General features: G+C 51.9%; 9 protein-coding genes across 9 annotated transcripts; 5 read left to right on the top strand and 4 right to left on the bottom strand.

The window, feature by feature from the left end:
- Positions 1-327: 327 nt before the first annotated feature.
- Positions 328-2,082, bottom strand: LDX57_009075 (DNA cytosine methyltransferase; the record flags this gene model as incomplete). Its single annotated transcript, XM_046090796.1, has 2 exons — positions 328-757; positions 806-2,082. The coding sequence occupies 2 exons, from the start codon at positions 2,080-2,082 to the stop codon at positions 328-330; spliced, it is 1,707 nt and encodes a 568-aa protein (XP_045946771.1).
- Positions 2,083-3,572: 1,490 nt separating this feature from the next.
- On the top strand, positions 3,573-4,434 carry LDX57_009074 (uncharacterized protein; the record flags this gene model as incomplete). Its single annotated transcript, XM_046090795.1, has 2 exons — positions 3,573-4,264; positions 4,314-4,434. 2 exons carry the CDS (start codon positions 3,573-3,575, stop codon positions 4,432-4,434), a joined length of 813 nt encoding a protein of 270 aa, XP_045946770.1.
- A 963-nt stretch (positions 4,435-5,397) lies between these two features.
- LDX57_009073 (amidophosphoribosyltransferase) lies at positions 5,398-7,098 on the top strand (the record flags this gene model as incomplete). The annotated part of the gene is made up of 3 exons (XM_046090794.1): positions 5,398-5,776; positions 5,829-6,516; positions 6,576-7,098. 3 exons carry the CDS (start codon positions 5,398-5,400, stop codon positions 7,096-7,098), a joined length of 1,590 nt encoding a protein of 529 aa, XP_045946769.1.
- Positions 7,099-7,585: 487 nt separating this feature from the next.
- LDX57_009072 (endonuclease III domain-containing protein) lies at positions 7,586-9,112 on the top strand (the record flags this gene model as incomplete). Its single annotated transcript, XM_046090793.1, has 1 exon — positions 7,586-9,112. The coding sequence occupies one exon, from the start codon at positions 7,586-7,588 to the stop codon at positions 9,110-9,112; it is 1,527 nt and encodes a 508-aa protein (XP_045946768.1).
- A 287-nt stretch (positions 9,113-9,399) lies between these two features.
- MSC7 (aldehyde dehydrogenase family protein) lies at positions 9,400-11,761 on the top strand. Its single transcript, XM_046090792.1, has 3 exons — positions 9,400-9,769; positions 9,861-10,042; positions 10,119-11,761. Exons 1-3 carry the CDS (start codon positions 9,497-9,499, stop codon positions 11,578-11,580), a joined length of 1,917 nt encoding a protein of 638 aa, XP_045946767.1. The 5' UTR covers positions 9,400-9,496; the 3' UTR covers positions 11,581-11,761.
- Positions 11,762-11,860: 99 nt separating this feature from the next.
- Positions 11,861-13,297, bottom strand: LDX57_009070 (uncharacterized protein; the record flags this gene model as incomplete). Its single annotated transcript, XM_046090791.1, has 1 exon — positions 11,861-13,297. One exon carries the CDS (start codon positions 13,295-13,297, stop codon positions 11,861-11,863), a length of 1,437 nt encoding a protein of 478 aa, XP_045946766.1.
- Positions 13,298-14,718: 1,421 nt separating this feature from the next.
- Positions 14,719-15,735, bottom strand: LDX57_009069 (uncharacterized protein; the record flags this gene model as incomplete). The annotated part of the gene is made up of 1 exon (XM_046090790.1): positions 14,719-15,735. One exon carries the CDS (start codon positions 15,733-15,735, stop codon positions 14,719-14,721), a length of 1,017 nt encoding a protein of 338 aa, XP_045946765.1.
- A 283-nt stretch (positions 15,736-16,018) lies between these two features.
- On the bottom strand, positions 16,019-16,831 carry LDX57_009068 (uncharacterized protein; the record flags this gene model as incomplete). The annotated part of the gene is made up of 1 exon (XM_046090789.1): positions 16,019-16,831. The coding sequence occupies one exon, from the start codon at positions 16,829-16,831 to the stop codon at positions 16,019-16,021; it is 813 nt and encodes a 270-aa protein (XP_045946764.1).
- Positions 16,832-18,148: 1,317 nt separating this feature from the next.
- LDX57_009067 (uncharacterized protein) lies at positions 18,149-18,496 on the top strand (the record flags this gene model as incomplete). The annotated part of the gene is made up of 1 exon (XM_046090788.1): positions 18,149-18,496. One exon carries the CDS (start codon positions 18,149-18,151, stop codon positions 18,494-18,496), a length of 348 nt encoding a protein of 115 aa, XP_045946763.1.
- Between the last annotated feature and the right edge of the window lie 895 nt (positions 18,497-19,391).

The following is a 19,391-nucleotide window of genomic DNA, read 5'->3' as shown; positions in this document are numbered from 1 at the left end:
GGAAGATGATTTCATTCTTTGACTTACGGTCTGGTCGGTCGCATCTCGATCCGGGCGGCTGGTGTCTAGTGTTGAATCAGAAAATTCTTCTCAATTGCTCTAATCACTCCAATTGATGTCCTTGCAAGTACTTCATCCTCATGATTCCCCCTTGAGCCAATTCCGCGGCCTCAATGCCTCTCGGTTGTTCAACTCCCACCAAAAGCATGTGCGGTCGATCCCTTTCCTGAAGTTGCTCTCCCTCAATATTCCGCCTGAAAATAAGCCAATCTAGCCAAGAAAAACACTCATACTGAAAGAAAAGATACAGTGCAATGCTGTGATAGCCTAAAATTCTCCTTCCTCCTGTCTAATCTGCCGCATCTCTGTCTCGTCGGTTTGCTGCAATGACCGAATGATCTCCGCATACAACGCCCGGGCCAGCACCGGAGGAACGGCGTTTCCAATCTGCTTGCGAACCTCAATGCGTCCAAACCGGAAGTCTAGTGGAAAGGTTTGCAAACATGCTAGTTCACGGTTGGTAAATCGTCTCCGGCCAGAGGGGTGGTAGCTCTCTCCTCCTCCGCAAGTAATGGTCTTCGCCTGTCTATTTCCGTCATACGGCGCCTTTGGTTCTGGGTACGCTGCCTGCGTATCGTGATCCGGGGCTCTTGTTGGGATGCGTGCAATAGTTTGGTTGATTGTGGTATACGGCTTCAGTCCCAATTCTCGCGGCCCATGTGTTGGCTCTGGGAACTGCGGCAGGAGCTCTCCTGGACTGCGAAGAATTAGTATGATCTCGATCATTATAGGAAGGAAAGCCTACCCCGACGCAATGGTCACCAATCTTTTACGAGTCTGAGGAATTCCGTAGTCCACGCAGTAAAGAAGTCCCCATCGTACTGAGTATCCCGTTTCGATAAAGTCCAGGATCACTCGATTCAGAGTCTGCTTGTGTCGATCAAAAAGACCGCTGGTTTCCTCCATAGTATGAACTCTCGGCTTAGCTGTTCTGATCAAGTCTGAGCAGGAGAAGATACATGCCGAATTTTCATCGTCATTTCGACCCTCGTTCGTGTGGGCGGGCGAAAATGTCTGACATGGAGGAGACCCGTGGCTCACATCGACCCTTTGGAAGTCCTCGTCATTAGTAAGGAAGTGATCAATTCTTCCAAGTTCACATTCAGCATTATCGAAGTTTAATTGGTAGCTTTCAGTGGCATGCTGGGATCCATCAAAAGCCCACTTGATTTCCAAGCCAGCCTGATTGGCACCGCAGGAAACTCCCCCGGCGCCGCAGAAACCATCACCAAATGTGTACCACCTGCGTCTTCTAAGCCGAGCTATTTCGTCATCTGGACCGGTCAGATCAGTCACGGGCTGGCAGGACTTTGCGGTAAACTGATCGGCCTCGCCGAAAGGTCGTGTTTCTCCCCTCCACAAACGGCGCAGCTCAGCCGGATTCCATCTGAAGCCTTCGTCCGCTTCGTGGTGAGAGATATACTGAATGGATCCTCCCCTCTTATCCAGTGTCTCCTTCAATCGGCAAAACCGGCCTTGGTGGGGATCCCTGGTTATGTCGCAGTAGTTGGTGAGATGGATTGTCACGAATCTTTCCACATCGAATATGCTAATTTCAGCATCATTTTCATTGGTAATCCACACCAGCTCCGACTTCCAACCCTTTTCTTTAGGCATGTAGCATTCTTTGTGTTTGGAAGTCTTGATCATATTCCAACCTTGGAAGAAGATTTCCCCGCTAGTGTATTGGATGACAGAGCGGATTCTCAGATATCTCCCTTTTTTGCGCAGCTTGACAGAGTGACCTTTCTCGTAGAGAATACCGTTAACCCAAATCCCCTCAGTTACCGTTCTGTGGGGGTTATAACCGGTTGTTGAGGTTGACTGATTCTCTCTCCAGTTTCCGAGCAATCGTCGGATATCCGCGTCTGTCAGATAGTCGTCTTCCGTGAGAGAGAATTCAGCTTCCTCGGTCAGATCGATGACTTCTTCCAGGCCAAAGCTGGGATCATGGTCCAATGTGACACTTCTGTCATCTCTATCGTCATCGAATTCGTCATCAGAGATTTCATGCACGTTCATTGTAGAGCCGATGCAAGATGAGCTTATGAAGTCGGATCGGCAGGGGAGTGAAACGAAGATACTCCAGTCGGGGATTCTTCTTTAAATGGGATGAGTTCGACAATATTGGGAAAAAGGTGCTCTGGACGAGATGAAGAAAGAAACTAGAATGAAGATGAGATACGTAGAGTGAAAGTGAGGATGTAAGGATATGACGAATAGTAGAGGAGGGTTTGTAGATGAAAGAGAAAGAGCAAGCAGAGACAAGGAGTGATGAGAGGATGAGATGATGAGAGGATGAGAGGATGAGAGGATGAGAGGATGAGAGGATGAGATGATGAGAGGATGAGATGATGAGAGGATGAGAGGATGAGAGGATGAGAGGATAAAGGTGAGAATTTGAGAATATAATGAAGAGTAGATGAGGGTGACCTTTAGGCGACGGCGGCAAAGACATGATAACTTGGTTATGTTGGCGGATTTAATAATGAGAGACATTCACTGGTAAGAAGAAGCTAAGGTTCCTGTAGGGGAGATGGCGAAGAGCGAAAGGGGAGCAAACGCGGGTGAGGGTGGTGAGTGGTAAGTTCAAACACAAGGAAAAGGAAGTCAGGTCTAAGACAAGGCCAATGGAACATTCAACTTCAGCGGAGATGTGAACCACGCACCATACGCTTCTCCTAGGGGCCAAAAAAATCACTAACCTACCAGCAAGTACTGCATACCTTATCCACCAATGCCCCAAACAACCACAAGCACCACATACTACACTCCAAGTTTCAATTGATGAATACCACCTAGATCCTGTAGCCTTTAGCAGGGGCTCAAAGACACTGACTTCTGTTGCTGCCATAGCACATCTCATGATATTTGCAGCCGCTGCTGCAGTACTAGGATTTTAGAGGACGATATCCACCATCCGTGTATCATAGATTGTGTAAAAGCGGGTGACAGAAGTCTTGTGCCAGTTCCAGAACCACAGAATCCATTCGAGAAAAACTATAAAGGGCATGGTTTGTACGGAGTATCTTCTCCTCGGATTGTAGAATTGGATGCAAACAAAGAAACAATCTGCGGGGTTACTAAGAAACAACTAGACAGGGTTTCCCACATCAGTTGAAGAATCACCCAATAAACTGCTTTTGATTAAGGACCATCTGGCGATTAAGGCTATGATAATACTAACAGTGACCCCGCGCTTCAGGGACAGCATCTAAAAGTTGGCGGGCTACCTACCCTTCTTCCACTTGTTACTCTAAACATTTCTCCCCGTTGAAATGTCTACAAGCGACCTTTCTATTGACAATAATGTCGTCAATCTATTCCCGCCAGGTTCTCAAGTCGTGTCAGCAAATCGCTCTGGCACCTCAGCATGGACAACCACAGCTCGCCTCTGCGTAAAAGATGCAGACGGAGTCGAAAAGTTATACTTCCTCAAGTGTGCCAGCAAGAACACCGGACGTTTGATGATGCAAGGGGAATTTAATGCCCAGTCCGAACTTTACAGAACAATGCCAGACTTTGTGCCGAAGCCATACACCTGGGGGAAGTTTGATCAAACAGAGCCGATGACATATTTCTTTCTGTCCGAGTTCGTCGACATGAGCGACGAGGTACCGGATCCCAGTCAACTATGCACCAAGCTCGCCCGGTTACATCGCGACAGCATCTCCCCGACGGGAATGTTTGGCTTCCATATCACGACTTGTCAGGGAAATACGCCTCAGAGCGTCGCTTGGGAGAGGAGCTGGGCTGTGTTTTTCTCCAAGCTTCTCCGACACGTCCTGGAGCGGGATTCCCGGGTCAACGGAGCCTGGGAAGATCTTAATATACTCTCACAAAGAGCCGTGGAACGTGTCGTTCCCCGGTTGATCGGAGCACTCGAGGCTGAAGGACGCAGTGTGAAGCCTTGTTTGATCCATGGCGATTTGTGGGAGGGGAACACGGGCACTGCGTTTGAATCGAGGAACATCTACATCTTTGACTCTGCTGCATTCTATGCACACAATGAGATGGAGATCGGCAACTGGCGATGCAACTACAACAAGATCCATAATAAAGTGTACACACGCACATATCTGCGTCACTGGGCGCCGAGTGAGCCACGACAGGAATGGGATGACCGGATTCGCATGTATTCGGTATATTACAATGTCATCTACTCGGTCAACCATAGCAGCCAGGGAACTGCTGTCCGTCAGGCGTGAGTTCTATTGAACCTTTTTGTCCTCTCTGTGAAGCTGACCTGTTAGGGCCTACGATGACTTGTACTATTTGGTCGATAAATATGCGCCTTTTGAGGGTGCAGGGCCTCGGAGATTGGTTGAGACTGAGCGAGCTCAATTGTCAGATGAGCGTGATCATACGAGATGAAGTACTCCTGGGTCAAATGTCTTGAAATTGAATATCTTGAATTCCCTACGGAGTGCACCGTAACTACAGTAAGGGAGAAGGACGAAAGCGGCTAGCGTCCCCCTGGTGAGTCCTGGTGAGTCAGCACCGGCATCGGCGAATCTGCCCGCCGCCCCACGGCAAGTTTTCCGGTTCCTTAAGCGGCGCCCGCAAAAATTCTGTCTTTTGACTCGGTTGGCAGTGGAGAAGAAACTGAGAATTATTATCATCCCCCCGTTTCCCCTCGCCCTTTCCTTTCCTTCTTAACCCTTCTCTTAACCATGTCATCCATTGATCCAATCCCTCCGTGGGTGTGACCTGGGTATCTTATTCCTCTTTTATCTCCTTCCCCTGTTCTGTTATGTCTTGAGAGAGACATTCCATTCACTCCTTTCTTTTCTTGACCGAAAGTCCTACCTTTCTACCACCCCACCTCTGTGCGTGTGCCCAGAATTTTTTTCACAGCATGTGAGTGTTTGACATAACTCCCCGGGTTGGGCTTCAATCCGGGGTCTTTTCTTTTTCTGTCCTTGGGTTTTATTATATGATGAATTTCGGTTTTTTTTTTATAGATGTTAGACTACCTAAGCATTATTGCGGAGAGAATCCGATCTGACTACTGCCTTGCTTTTATCTTTTGGTTATTGGCTTCTTCTGTTTTCGAGGACTCCTACTGATAACCAAGACTTCTCCAGAGTTATATACTATCCTGAAAAATGTGTGGTATCATCGCTCTGATCCAGGCGAATCCGTCGTCTTCCGCCGCCGTCGACCTTCACGAGGCTCTTTACCTCCTTCAGCGTAAGTTCCGAAACATCCGAACCCGTGCGATATGGTGAAATAAGGGCTAATTTTATTGCTCGGAATACAGACAGAGGTCAAGATGCTGCCGGTATTGCTACCTGCGCTGCAGGTGGTCGTATCTACCAGTTGAAGTCGAACGGAATGGCAGCTCGGGTTTTCCAGGACGGTGCTCGGGTGGCAGACCTTCCTGGTTTCATGGGTATCGGTCACCTGCGATACCCTACCGCCGGAAGCAGTGCCAATGCGGAGGCTCAGCCATTCTATGTGAACAGTCCATATGGCATTTGCTTGGCCCACAACGGCAACCTGATCAATGCCCCCGAGCTGAAGAGGCACTTGGACCTCGAGGCTCATCGGCACATCAACACGGACAGCGACAGTGAACTGATGCTGAACATCTTCGCTGATGAGCTGAGCGAGACCAAGAAGGCCCGTGTCAACAAGGAAGATCTGTTCGCTGCTCTAGCCCGCATGTACGAGCGCTGCGAGGGTGGTTGGGCTTGTTCCGCCATGCTGGCAGGTGGGTTATCTCATCTCTCGTGTGGGATAAGCATGTAACTAACATTCCTCAGGATTTGGTCTCATGGGTTTCCGTGACTCGTACGGTATCCGTCCTCTCGTCCTGGGGTCCAGGCCCTCGGCTGATGGCCACGGTACGGACTACATGATGGCTTCCGAGTCGGTTGCTCTGCACCAGCTTGGTTTCACCAACATCCGGGATATCCAGCCCGGTGAGGCTGTCATCATCGAAAAGGGCGGTGAGCCGGTCTTCCGCCAAGTGGCCCCGAAGAAGGCGTACGCTCCGGATATCTTCGAATACGTCTACTTCGCCCGTCCGGACTCGGTCATCGATGGCATCAGCGTGTACCGCAGTCGGCAACGGATGGGTGACCGTCTCGCCGCTCGAGTGCTCGATGTTCTTGGACCGGAAGTGGTCAAGAACATTGACGTCGTTATCCCTATTCCCGAGACGTCTACCACGTCGGCTGCTGCCGTTGCCCGGTATCTAGACAAGCCCTATTGCCAAGGCTTCGTCAAGAACCGCTACGTCTTCCGGACCTTCATCATGCCCGAGCAGAAGACCCGGCAGAAGGGTGTCCGTCGCAAGCTGAATGCTATGCAGGCCGAGTTCAAGGACCGAAATGTCCTGTTGGTTGATGATAGTATTGTGCGAGGAACCACGAGTCGGGAGATTGTTACGATGGCCAGGGAAGCCGGCGCTAAGAACGTCTACTTTGCCAGCTGCGCTCCTGAGATCACGTACGTTACCACATGCCCTAGCTGAACTCGTCATACGATTTACTAACCAGTATGCACAGGCATGCTCACATTTACGGTATCGATCTGGCTTCGCCCACCGAGCTCGTTGCTTTCAACCGTAACGCCGACACCATCGCCAAGCACATCGGAGCAGACAGCGTCATCTACCAGACCCTGGAGGATCTGAAGGGTGCCTGTGCCGAGATTGCTCATGAGAACGGCTTGGAAGAGCCCCGTGACTTCGAGGTCGGTGTCTTCTGCGGTAACTACATCACTCCCGTGTCCGAAGGCTACTTCGATCACCTGGAGGAGATCCGGGGTGAGGGCCGCAAGATCAAGGCGCTGGACCGCGCCAAGGAAGCCGTGACGCATGGTTTCGCCAGCGAGAAGGACTTCCAGATTGCTGCCAACGGCGTCAAGCTGGACGGCAACGGTAACATCATTCCTGCCGGCTCCCCTGGCGAGTCCGAGGTGCCGCAGGTCAGCATGTACACCACCCGCCAGGAAACCCCCAAGGAGGAGCCTCCTAAGGTGCGAGACCGTATGGACATCAGCATCCACAACATCGCCGACCACCCATGATTATGAAGCTTACGGGATTATCTATTCTTGATTAATTTCTTTATGATGTCATACCCCTGACTTGGAGTACTGGAGTTTTGCCGTAGACACGAGACAGGGAGGCTTTCTGATGATATTTCATTTGCATAGCTAGGACTTGCAGGGTTGGAATACCCGTTGGCATGAATGATTATCAATAGACCAATGCTGAAGATTTCTGATTTACATTTATTCATATCCACCTATTTTTCTTCAAGCGAATAGAAAATGTTGGGAGGAAAAGAGAGCCGATCATGTGATGTCATCTGCCGTTGTGGCTGTTGCATCCTGTAGTTTTGTCTTCCGTCCACTCCCCGTCCAACTCTGTGCTTCCATCGTCTTTGCGCTGTCAATTGCCTTGGCGGTGTCTAAATGTTTGTTAAATGTTTAATGTTTGATGTTTATGTCCTTTAGAGCCATACCCGTCTCCCATCCCGATATATATTATCTGTACCACAGCCCTCTAGCCATGGAGCGCCGCACCACTCGTTCTGCAGCACGCCAAGCCGCAGTGCTTGCTACAAATGCGCAACCTACACCAAAACCAGCTGCTCAGGACACCTCTAGCAATGGCACTTCAGGGCTGTCATCATCATACGCCATGCCAAAGAAACGAGCTGCGGCCCAGAAAAAAGCCCCCGTGACCAAACAACGCAAGACAACCCAAACTAAATCCGCCACTCCCACTCCAAAAGCAGACTCGGCCAACGAGCTTCCCCATAACCTCGGTGCAGCGATCACAGTGATACAACAGGCCGCTGCAGGAAACTCAGAAGCCGGGTCTCGTTCAGAAAAAGCGAAAACCGCAACGTTAAAGACCGAAACTACCCCTAAGAAAATCAAAGCGGAGATCCAAGACACAGTCGACAAAGCCACAGTTACACTGGCCGAGAATGCACCACCAAAAAAGGCCAAGAACAAGAAGACCAATCTCTACGGCCTCACGCCCGGCGTCAGTCCCTTCCCGGACTGGATCCATCCTACCCCGCAGGAATGTGAAGAGGTCAATCGCTTGCTTTCCACCGTGCATGGGGAAATTGTCGCACCAACGACTATCCCGGAGCCGTCGCTCACTGTGACGGGCTGTGGCGAGGTCCCGTCGGTCTTGGACGCGTTGATCCGCACTTTACTGAGCGGTGCTACTACGGGGAATAACTCGGCCAGGGCGTTTAGTGGGCTGGTGCAGAAGTTTGGGATTCTGGAGAATGGAATCGGTAAGGGCAGCGTGAATTGGGATGCGGTGCGGCAGGCCTCGCTGAGAGATGTGTTTGATGCCATTAAGAGCGGCGGGCTGGCTGATGTCAAGAGTAAGAATCTCAAAGCCATTCTGGACATGGTGCATAAGGAGAATCAGGAGCGCAGAGATATCCTCGTGAAAGCGGAGGAGAAGGAGGAGGGAAAGGCAGATGGCGATGGTCCCGCGGCCGATCTACTAACCAAGGACGACGGCAAGAAACAGTACGAAATCGCATGTGCAGATCAGAATTTTCTCTCCCTCAATCACCTGCACAACCTGAGCACGGAACAGGCGATGGTGGAGATGGTGAAGTACCCCGGCATCGGGCCCAAGACCGCCGCCTGCGTGCTTCTCTTCTGTCTGCAGCGGCCCTGTTTCGCCGTGGATACGCACATTTTTCGCATCTGCAAGTGGCTCAATTGGGTGCCTCCGACTAAGGCGTCGGAAGTCACGGCGTTCAGTCACTTGGAGGTGCGCATTCCGGATCATCTCAAGTATTCGCTTCATCAGTTGTTGATTCGCCATGGGAAATCCTGTCCGCGCTGTCGCGCTATTACGGGACAGTCTTCGGCGGGGTGGAAGGAGGGATGTGTGATTGATCATCTTGTTACGAGGACGGGGAAGAGGAAGGGAGGTCCGGTCGGCTCTACTCCTGCGAGTAAGAAGAAAAGAGCTAGTCGCAAGGCTCGTTCAGAGACGGATGAATCGACATCTGAATCTGAACTGAGTGAACTCGAGACCTCCGATTCTTCGGAATAGTTGGGTCAGGTATGTCGAAATGGTGCATTGCATTTACGAGGAGGTTTTTTTTTTTTTTTTTTTTTTTTTGTTCATTTTCATTTGTTCAGCATAAGCGGGGATCAATCAACATAGTATAGCCAGAGCATCAAAAGTCATTTCTTTCAATTCATATCCATTCCTCCTTTCCCATAAAATATAGTACTATGAAAAAGCGTACCTTACGATCTCCGCCTTGGCACGTGCTCCACCCGGAGCTTCCCATCCTCCATCGAACCACCACTTAATTTAATTCCATTCCTCTCCCCTCGCGGTTCGCGACGCCGACAACCCCAACACCCTCCACGGTTGGACCCCCTACCAATTACCTCGCCACTGCCTGTCTGCCTCCACGCACCATCCACTATGGAGAGCTGGGCGCCCTACATCCCTCCGGCGCTCTACACCCTCGCGGAGTCCCTCGCGGAGCCGGTCACGGAGCACGCGCCGTGGGCTGGTCTCGCTCTGGTCTCGCTCGGCGCTGTGTATCTAGGCTATATTTTTGTGCTCGGACAGAGAGAAGCTGCTGTTGCCTTCAATGTGCCGATTCCCCCTGAGGTGCGACCGAATTGGAGTGGGCGGAAATGGGAGGATGTGGATGGGGAGGAGAAGAGGTTGTTGGAGGGTCAGGTTCGGGGGGTAAGTTTCTTTCTTTCTCTTTCTCATACTGGGAGGATGGTTGCTAGGTTATTTGGTTGGAATGGGGTGCTAATTCGAGACTTTGCTGTAGCAATGGAGCGACAAGTTGATTATGAGCTATTGTCCCGCCGATGGAAGAGTGCTGGGGAAAGGAACCAAGCCTGAGACGAAGGACGGGGTCGATCGCAAGATTAAGGCCGCTAAGAATGCGCAGGTGGAATGGGCGAAGACGAGCTTTGCGGAGAGGCGGAAGGTTCTGAGGACATTGTTGAAGTATGTGGTATTCTCTCTGCTCTGGAAAGGAAGACTTGGGACGCGGTGACTGACGGGTTGTTTCCTTCCCTCGCAGATACGTTCTCGAGCATCAGGATGAACTAGCCACCGCATGCTGCCTCGACTCCGGAAAGACGAAAGTGGACGCCTCGTTCGGAGAAATCCTCGTCACGGCTGAGAAACTGAAATGGACCATCGATCACGGCGAGAAGGCCCTGGCCCCCGAGCCCAGACCGACCAACTTCCTCATGATGTACAAGAAGAACATGGTCACGTACGAACCTCTCGGTGTGATCGCCGCCTGCGTCTCCTGGAACTACCCGCTGCATAACTTCATCGGGCCGGTCATCAGCGGCCTCTTCGCCGGCAACGCGGTGGTCGTGAAACCCTCTGAACAAACCGCCTGGTCCTCCGCCTTCTTCCTCGAAGTCGCTCGCGGCGCCCTCGCCAGCTGCGGCCACTCGCGCGACCTCGTCCAGAGCGTCGTCTGTCTGCCCGACGTCGCCGACTTCCTGACCTCCCACCCGGACATCGCCCAGCTGACCTTCATCGGGTCCAAGCCTGTTGCGCACAAAGTCTGCGAATCCGCCGCAAAGGCCCTCACCCCGGTGACCGTCGAACTCGGCGGCAAGGACCCCGCCGTGGTTCTCGACGACGCGCGCACCATCCGCGAGCTCCCCTCCGTCGCCTCCATCCTCATGCGCGGCGTTTTCCAATCCGCCGGCCAGAACTGTGTCGGTGCCGAACGCATCATCGCCCTCCCAGGCGTCTACGACCGCCTCCTCGACCTTGTCTCCTCCCGCATCCAATCTCTCTCCATCGGCTCCATCCTCCTCGACTCTCCTCCGCTCGGCCCGCGCACCCCAGACATGGGCGCCCTGATTTCCCCAGCTGGCTTCTCGCGCCTCGAATCCCTCATCACGGACGCCGTCGCACACGGCGCGCGCCTCATCCACGGCGGCACGCAATACAAACACCCTCGGCACCCGCACGGGCACTACTTCCTCCCAACCCTCCTCGCAGACGTAACCCCAGACATGAAAATCGCGCAAACCGAACTCTTCGCCCCCATCTTCCTCCTCATGCGCGCCTCCTCCGTCCCGCACGCCATCTCCATCGCCAACTCCACCGACTACGCCCTCGGCTGCTCCATCTTCGGCTACCACGCGCCCTCCATCTCCGCATGTGTCTCCGGAATCCAAGCCGGAATGGTCGCCGTGAACGACTTTGGCGCGTATTACGCCGTGCAGTTACCCTTTGGCGGCGTCAAGGGGTCCGGATACGGTCGGTTCGCAGGCGAGGAAGGACTCCGCGGGGTTTGTAATATTAAGAGTGTTTGTGTGGATCGGTGGCCCAGGGTCATGGCGACGCGCATTCCGCCGAGGGTCGATTATCCGATTGGCAAGGGTGGAGACGGGCAGAAAGGGGATGAAGGGTATAAGGCGTGGGAGATGTGTAAGGGGGTCGTGGAGACGGGGTATCAGATTACGATTGGGGGGTGGGTTCGGGGGGTGGTGAGGTTGTTGGGGAATATGTAATCCTTTCCTTCATCTCCTTTACCTTTTTGTCTTGTTTTTTGTCATAAAGGTTGGGTGGGTGGGTGGTTGAAATGATGGTCAGGGTGATGATGGATGGGATGAAGAGTAGAGCCCACCCAGTTTCTCTTGTTTTTATTAATTGAGGGGTGTGTATATTAGATTTATTTAATACAATTCAAGTCCATAGTTCATTCATTACATTATTAATTCTACATATGTACAACTCAGCTAATCAACCAGGCAATCAAGCCTTATCTCAAACTAAAAGGAGACATCCCTCCTACGCAACAGCCTTCTCCATCCACAGCCCCTGCACATCCACCTCACACTCCTCCATCCAACACCCCAACTCCTCTACCCCCAACACATCCCTCAAATACCGTCGCGCAAGATCCAACTGACCATTCGCCCTGCCGAGATAAAACAGCGCCCCGTCGACCGGGTTCGCGTTCGCCGCCTCCACCCGCTGCGGCAGACACAGCATCAGATCGAGCAACCAGTGACCGAAAGCATCATTCAGGTCCATAGCCCACTGTGTGATCTCCGCGTCGTCGGCGGGGATGGACTCGGTGCTGGCGCGGAGGAGGAGCTGGAAGAGCGTGGGGTCGTAGCGTGCGACGCGCACGGCTGTACGGTAGTGTTCTGCAGGGAGGGTGTAGGGCGTGCTGGTTTGGTCGGGGCCGATGGCGGTGTGCTCGCTGCGGAACACGTACTCGTCGATTTTGAGGAGGGTGGTGAGCGCGCGCGCGTTGTGTTCGATCAGGGCGGTGTGGATTCCGGCTTGTATGGCTTCGCGCGAGACGTGGATGTTGGTTTGGATGAGGTCCGGGCGGGCGAACCCGCTGGTGACTCGGAGGATTTCGAGACAGGCGACGTGCTCCTGCGTGAAGAGGTCCGGGTCGTGGTCGCCGCCGCCGCCGCGGAGGAGTTTGTCGGGGAAGTTGAGCATGCCGAGGATCTGGTGCGTTTGCTGGTGATCGGTTTCGTGGCAGGTGATTTGGATCGAGATGAGGGGGTTGATGGACAAGGTGTAGTGGGCGTTGTTGGCGTCGGTGCCTTCAAAGGTGCGCAGATCCTCTTGTCGCGAGAGGAAGCGCGCAAGGCCCGCTTCTTGGTCGGCCGCCATACTGATCCCTGCGTTTACCCAGTGTCGTTGGATGGTCAGGTTCATGAGGTCCGGAAGTTGGGATAGAAGTCGGTCGACGGTGCACCATTTACAGCGCAGGATGTTGATTTGGAGGGCTTTGCGCTCGCCATAGTCGAGGGGGACGTAATCTAACGGTCGGAGGATTTTCGCGATCGTGGTACCGGAGGTAACCGAAGGCGTCGACGAGGTGTCATTCCAGAAGGCTAGCAGGATGAGGGCGCGGTAGATCCGTTCGCTGGAGACTGCAGATGCGAGGGACGGCGATGACCGGGGCAGGTTCGCATTCAACGAGTACAGGAAGATCTTTTCGATGAGTTCCACCGGGAGGGCCTCCAGTCTCGAGCGCGTTTTGCGCGACTTCGATGGTTTGACTATCAGCAGTCGCGCGCGCTTGTTACTTTGAGATTGAGACGCGGTCAGCTTCTGCTCGACGGACATCAAGGGCCGACCGCCCTTTCGCCGTCGCCGTGTCGCGGCCGTCGTCGCCGGGTCATGATAGCTGGACTGGGGATCCGCAGCATCGGACAATCTTCTTTTTCGGCGGCCACGGACTCGGATCGGGGTCAGCATGCCCGGCGGAACATCAAAATAAGGTTGTCTTATCAGGCCATGTCATTTGGCGCTTGAGCGTGAACTGGACCGGGTTGCCTTTGGTAGACGAGCGTAGAAGAGCTGAGAGAAGAAGTTGTCGGAGCAAAAGCGGCGTGGTCTCGGACAGCGCTGATTGGCGGATGGTCACCCGATCAGGCCGACGTAGGGCTGGCGAATCAGCTGATCCTCTTCCCGTTCGGGCAGCTCGCAGCCCTAACGCTAGTCCCCCTGCGGTGCCATGACATCATCCATCCGTGTCTCCAGCCGGATACGATCCATGCAGTGGTCGATCCATAGCATAAGCCGAGTAAGGACCTGGACGGCCTTCAAACCCGCCCTGAGTGGCGAGATTCTTGGACCCAGTGGCTGCGAGCTCGGATCAGGGCGTGGTTCGTCATGATAAGGATTGACACGCCCCCTTTCCTATTCAGGCCCTGCGAACCAGGTTTGACAGCGTCGCTATGACGGAATCGCGTCGCCGGTGGGAAAGACTTGGTCAGTTATTTGATCATAGCCAGTCTCCTATCTGATCTTCACTCTTCCCGTCCTCTGGTTTACGTCGTTTGCTGGCCTTTCTATTCGTACAGCATACATCATTCTCTTTTCTTTGTTGGCAGACTTTGGCGTATAAAAGAACCTTCCTCTTGTCACTTCGGCGGTTTTTCTCTTCATCATGCGTCCATTCAGCGACACTTCCGTTCATACTACTGCCTCCTCGTCATACTCTGTGAAAGGACCTACTAGAGATTCGTCTCCCTCTCAGTCCTCCTCGAACTCGAACTCGAACAATTCATCCAAGTCCAACAAATCCTCAAAGCCTGCCAAATAAATCAAGATGGGAGCCGTCGTGTCTTGTGTATGTCACCCTTGTCTCCTTTCAGCTCCGCGTTGCATGTCTTGAGTAAGATGCTGACTCCTTCCACAGATCAAGGGCGTCTTCCAGTCCATCGGTGCCTGTCTAATGGCCATCGTGAATGCCATCGGAGCTGTCTGCAAGGTCATCATCGATGGTGTCTTGTCTATCTGCCGTGCCGTCATCACCTGCCTCACCTGTGGTTACTGCGGTCGAAGCAGAAGAACAACAACGCGGAGATCAAGAATATGACACCCCTCGTCTCGATGACTAAACCATACGAGTTATGATGATCATGTTTGATGGGTTTTCGGTTGGATGTTTATCGTTGTGATATCACTGATTTTTCGTTGTCCTTTCCTTTGTTTTCATACCCTACTCTGAGCAGGCTTTCTTCTCGGTCGGCGTGTATTTTTAGCAATGCAATAGTTTTCCCGCTTTAATCACTATTAACTCCAATCTGTATGCGCGACATGACGTCGTTATCTCATAATGCCGATAGGGCAATGTCTGCTGTCTTGTCGTGCCTGGCAGCCTGCGTATAATCTCATCCCACTCTGTTCAGCCCTGCTTTCGTCATTAATTGGTCCTTCAGCTGCAAATCATCGCGCGGGATGTCCTCCCAACAATGGTTCACCATAATCTTAACGAACGGATCGTCGCGTTCGTCTGCATACTTTAATGCCGCGCGAAAAATACTATTGGGAACTGGCCAGCGCTGGGGATACTTGTAGTCCTGTACGAGAATGTGCATCCGTATTACTCGCCTAAAGGTCGCCAAGTCCCGATCCCGGATCACCTGTCGAAGCACACGCTTCGAACGCGACAATAACGAGTCCTCGTCGATGTACGCGGCCACCGAAAGTATTTGGAGAAATCCAAGCTTGGCATCGGTCCACGGGGGGCAGAGCAGCTTGTCGGGCATGCGAGGCGGACAAACAGTCGAGCATTCTGGCAGCTGAAAGATCTCGTACCGGGGGTCCATCCCGCTCGGCTGCAGGATTTGTACAGCCCCGTGGTGAAACCATGCTGCCACTTTTACTTCCTTGCCGGTGGCTCGGTCGTGGGCTTTGAGGTTGATAGCGCCTTGTGCGTGAAGCCTCTCGTCGTTTTCGCACTCTTCCAGATTCTCGAAAAGACGGCTCATCTCGGCCAGCGCGGGCAGTTCGTCCGCGCAGAACTCGAAAACTTGCATCTGACGCCGAATGACATGTCCTATGTACTCCCGCTGACACTTCCGAATCAGCGGCAAGGTACACCAGCCACAGGCTAGGATGTCTGTCTGGAGATCTCTCCGCTCTTCCGTCGAAAGGGCCCAGAAATCCAATGGCGCGGGTAGATAGTCCGGGGTGAAGAATCCCCGTTTTGAACTCTCGTTGGCGCTGCTGAACGCGAGTCGAATGAGCCAGGTATAAATCACCGTATTGGATAAAATCCCAGCGATAAATCGCGACGCTCTAGGGAAGTTAAACTCGAGAGAGTAGAGGAAGATCTCTTGGATGATCTCCACGGGTAGACGTTCGAGACGTGACCGGTTTACAACCGGGAGAGAGGCTTGCCCCATCGGACCGGACCCTTTGATTGGGTTGGGAGATTCCATGAGCTTGGATAGCCTCACATGGAAGGAATTTGGGTTTCGGGTTGGGCTGCAAGTTTCTTGCCGCCGCGACAAGAGTAACACGTGAGTGAGCCTAGAGCGCTTCAAGCCCGCGCCAACCTTCGAGTTAGCGCTGACGAGGGCCCACCTCGTTTATTTTGGAGTTGCCTGCACTGTATCATCTATTCAAGGCTCCCGAGTACACAGGCTAGAACAAAAAAAATTCAATTCAATATGTTCCTGGACGAGATCATGAAAAGCGAACCAACACCGCACCATCATATGAACTTCTCTCATTCTTCAATCTCTCTCTCGCCCTCGCCAAATCTCCAACACCCTCTAAGCGCCAATCTCCCTGTAGCTGACTGAACAAGACTCCAACAAGCAACCCGATAATCCGGGGTCCAAAAACTGCCTTGGCTGGACAGATGAACGGGGCACTTCCAAAAGGAATAAAGGCGTCTTTCTGCTCTTTTGTCAAACGTGTCCATCTGGATGGGTTGTATGCCTTGGCATCTGGTCCCCAGATTGTGGGGTCGATGTGGCAAGCTTCTATATCTGCCGCGACAATGGTATGCTCTTTCGATGCTGCCGATTTGTGTGCACGATAAATTCGCTTGGTGGGAGGATAGAGACGAAGTGCTTCTTTGACAAGAAATCCAGCAGAGATGGGGTTTGCTGTTTCAAAATCCTTTGTTGTAGGACTTTGGGCAAATGCAATGAGAGCTTCTCGCCATTCGGGATGATGCTGGCCCGTCTTGAACCCAACCTCGATAAAAGTCATGAGGACAATCCGCCAAAGCGTTTCGAAGGCGGAGAGGATGAAGTTTAGCGGGCTCTGTCGAGGGCATGTCAGATCATGACCAGGAAACACAGCCAACAGAGCTTCCTGGAGGTCACGGTTATCTTTGAACTCCCGTGTGGTACGTATGTCTTTTGAAGCTATCCACACGCGGTTGATAGCATTGGCCAGATTGATCAGGTATTTGTCGTCAATATTATCATTGAAATTCTCCTTCCAAACCACTGCAAGAGCTGCTCGCAGCGACAGCGACTGCACCATAGTTTTGATTCGAATGTCGTCCGCGTTCACTATCCAGTCTCGAGCTGCACTCTGAAGAATGACAGAGAGATGTTTCCATCGGGGATATCCAAGGTTGATTAGGCGCGTTGCTGTATTAACGAAGTCTTTCACACAGGCGCCATCTGTACTTGTGAACACATTATCGATTCCGAATGCAAGTCGACGACTTGCATTGGGCAATGCCCTTGACTGAAGTATATTGAGGCTATTAGGTTGGTTTCCGCCGATCACTGAGCGGCAGTGACGAGCATGGTTCTTTCCAGGACGTGGAAACAGGTAAGTATAAGTCAAGTAGAAACTTAAGTAAGAGATAAAAAGTATCAGCACACTAAGAATAACCACCATGGCTAAGAATGTCTGCTTGTTCTGCGGTACAGCACACAAATAGTTACAGTACAAAGTCAACTGTGCTATCAAGGTTGCCCCAGAAGAAGCGAGAACGCGATTAATTCCCAACCTCAGTGAATAGGGCTAGATCTTGGTGGACCAATCAGTCTACGGCGATATAGCATGATGTTTGTTATCTGTTTCTTCGAATTCCTTGTCAGACTTTGGGGTCCCGTCTCTGATAAACAGACTCCTGAGCGTTCTTCAATGATGTTAGAGGGCGTCTGACTGTCTTTTGTTATTCCCAATATCACTTTCGATCCGAGTAAGAAGGATATAGTAGGGGTATTTATTGGCTTCTTTACAGTGCCAGCTGGAATAGCTCTCACGGTCTGCTACGACTCGCCATCCCAGCGTTTCACAGTGTCATCAGCGGAGCCGGATTCCAGCCTTTGGTTGTTGGTGAAAAAGCCATCAGCTGACTGGGTAGAAACAGTCAGACCGTCTCCAAGTAAACCCTTCGGACCCGTCGCCGGTGGAATGTATTGCAAGGAAGCACTCCCGGTAGAACTGCGTCGGATCTTATCATTTACAGCTGTTTATGACTATAGTGACTATCTTCACAAAAGATGTTTTCCATTCACAGAAAAAAAGGCTAAAAAACATAATGAACATCTTGCAGACGCGGATGCTGAAGGCATGCCAGCCCCCTCGAACATGATACATCACAGCATGCTAAAGTCACCAAAATTCTCTCTCCCTAAATAACCATTGGCCAGTGGTTAAAGCAAACGTAACCGATCTCAATTGCTGGTATAGCTCCTCATGCATTGGAAGTGTTTTGGAAAGCATTTCAAGTAACATGTCAGTGTACTCTGGTGCCTCGAACCTGCGTGCTTTGAGTGATGCCACCTCAAACCCATCAGGGTATATCCCCGCATCGCCCCAGTCGATCAGCCAAACTTTGCCATGGGGATCCAGGATCAGATTACGAAGCGCAACATCCAAGTGGGTGAGAACGAATTTGTCAAAATGAAACAGTGGGGCGTCGTCGGGGGCCTGATGGAACTTTTGGGATACGTCAAGTCGACCGTTGAGCCAAGATTCGAGATACTCTTTCGATTCAATTGGGCCGGCTCCTATATCAGTAAACCAATATCCCAGAGCCACGCAGGATTTACAGCCCACCGGGCCGGGTTGTTGCTGCTGTTGCGGAGACAAAGGAATAGATCGCAGGACGGTTATTATGGAGGCGACTTGAGAAACGACGTCTACCCGTTCCGTATGGCTCAGATCACCCCAGCATTGTTCGATTGACCTGCCATCAATAAAATCCATAAGGATCAGGCATTTGTAACCATATATCTCGTCCGCTTCAATGTTGAAAACTCGGTGTACCCTAGGCACTGGAATGGCTTTCGATCTCTCTCGCTCTCCTGCTTCACTGACAAGCTTGAGGATGTTGAACTCGCATGGTCGAGTTCTAGTCCCGCCTTTGAGAATCAATGCCTGGGATAGGCGTACAATACGTGTTCCTTGGTAGGAATTGAGGGCTGGCTCGGTTTCGAACAATGTGGTCAGGGTTTCATTGGAGATCTGAGAAATATCGCAGTCATCGAGAGGGAAACATTTGGGAGTTGGGCCCTCTCCTTCTATAGGCTGCGAAGGTGTCTGGGTTAGCTGGATCGATGAGCAAGAAGAGACAAGGATCGCTTACTTTCAGTGGGTCTGGAGCGTCCATGTCAGCCTTTCTAAGACCAACGATGCCATATGACTAGCTGCAAAGCTAATTCGACTATTGATGATGAAAGGTGAGGCATTGTGGGGATACTCCGGGTGTACTTAACTAAGTTAACTAGTTGGCTAAAGTTAACTAGTTACCCTGAAAGGAGGCATAGTGATCAACCACCACTGTCTCCGCTTGTTGATTGTTCCACATGATTTGTACTTCAAGGCGGGGTCGGGCGCTTAATCCTTCCACAGAGAATATAGTATGACATAAACACAGTACTATACATGAGACTCAAACAAGAAGCCCTGGCCCATCACCTCCAAGTAACCCACTACATCCCTTCGGGTAGTATCCCCCTATCTATATTTCTGGGGATTTGAATGCAACAAGTAAAGATGGAAGGATACTACCTTAGGTAGGCAATAACTTAATGAGGTAGTGAAATGCCCGTCTCGCCGGACTATTACAACGCAGGCGGAC

The sequence above is a fragment of the Aspergillus melleus genome, assembly GCF_016097325.1.
Source record: "Aspergillus melleus strain CBS 546.65 chromosome Unknown contig5, whole genome shotgun sequence".
NCBI lineage: Eukaryota > Fungi > Ascomycota > Eurotiomycetes > Eurotiales > Aspergillaceae > Aspergillus > Aspergillus melleus.
This window is presented reverse-complemented; position numbering and strand designations above follow the sequence as displayed.

Coding starts and splice junctions, on each gene's coding strand:
- MSC7 (XM_046090792.1), top strand. CDS start 9,497: ATGGAGAGCTGGGCGCCCTACATCCCTCCGGCGCTCTACACCCTCGCG. Junction 9,770..9,860: donor TGGAGGGTCAGGTTCGGGGG/GTAAGTTTCTTT, acceptor ACTTTGCTGTAG/CAATGGAGCGACAAGTTGAT. Junction 10,043..10,118: donor GTTCTGAGGACATTGTTGAA/GTATGTGGTATT, acceptor CTTCCCTCGCAG/ATACGTTCTCGAGCATCAGG.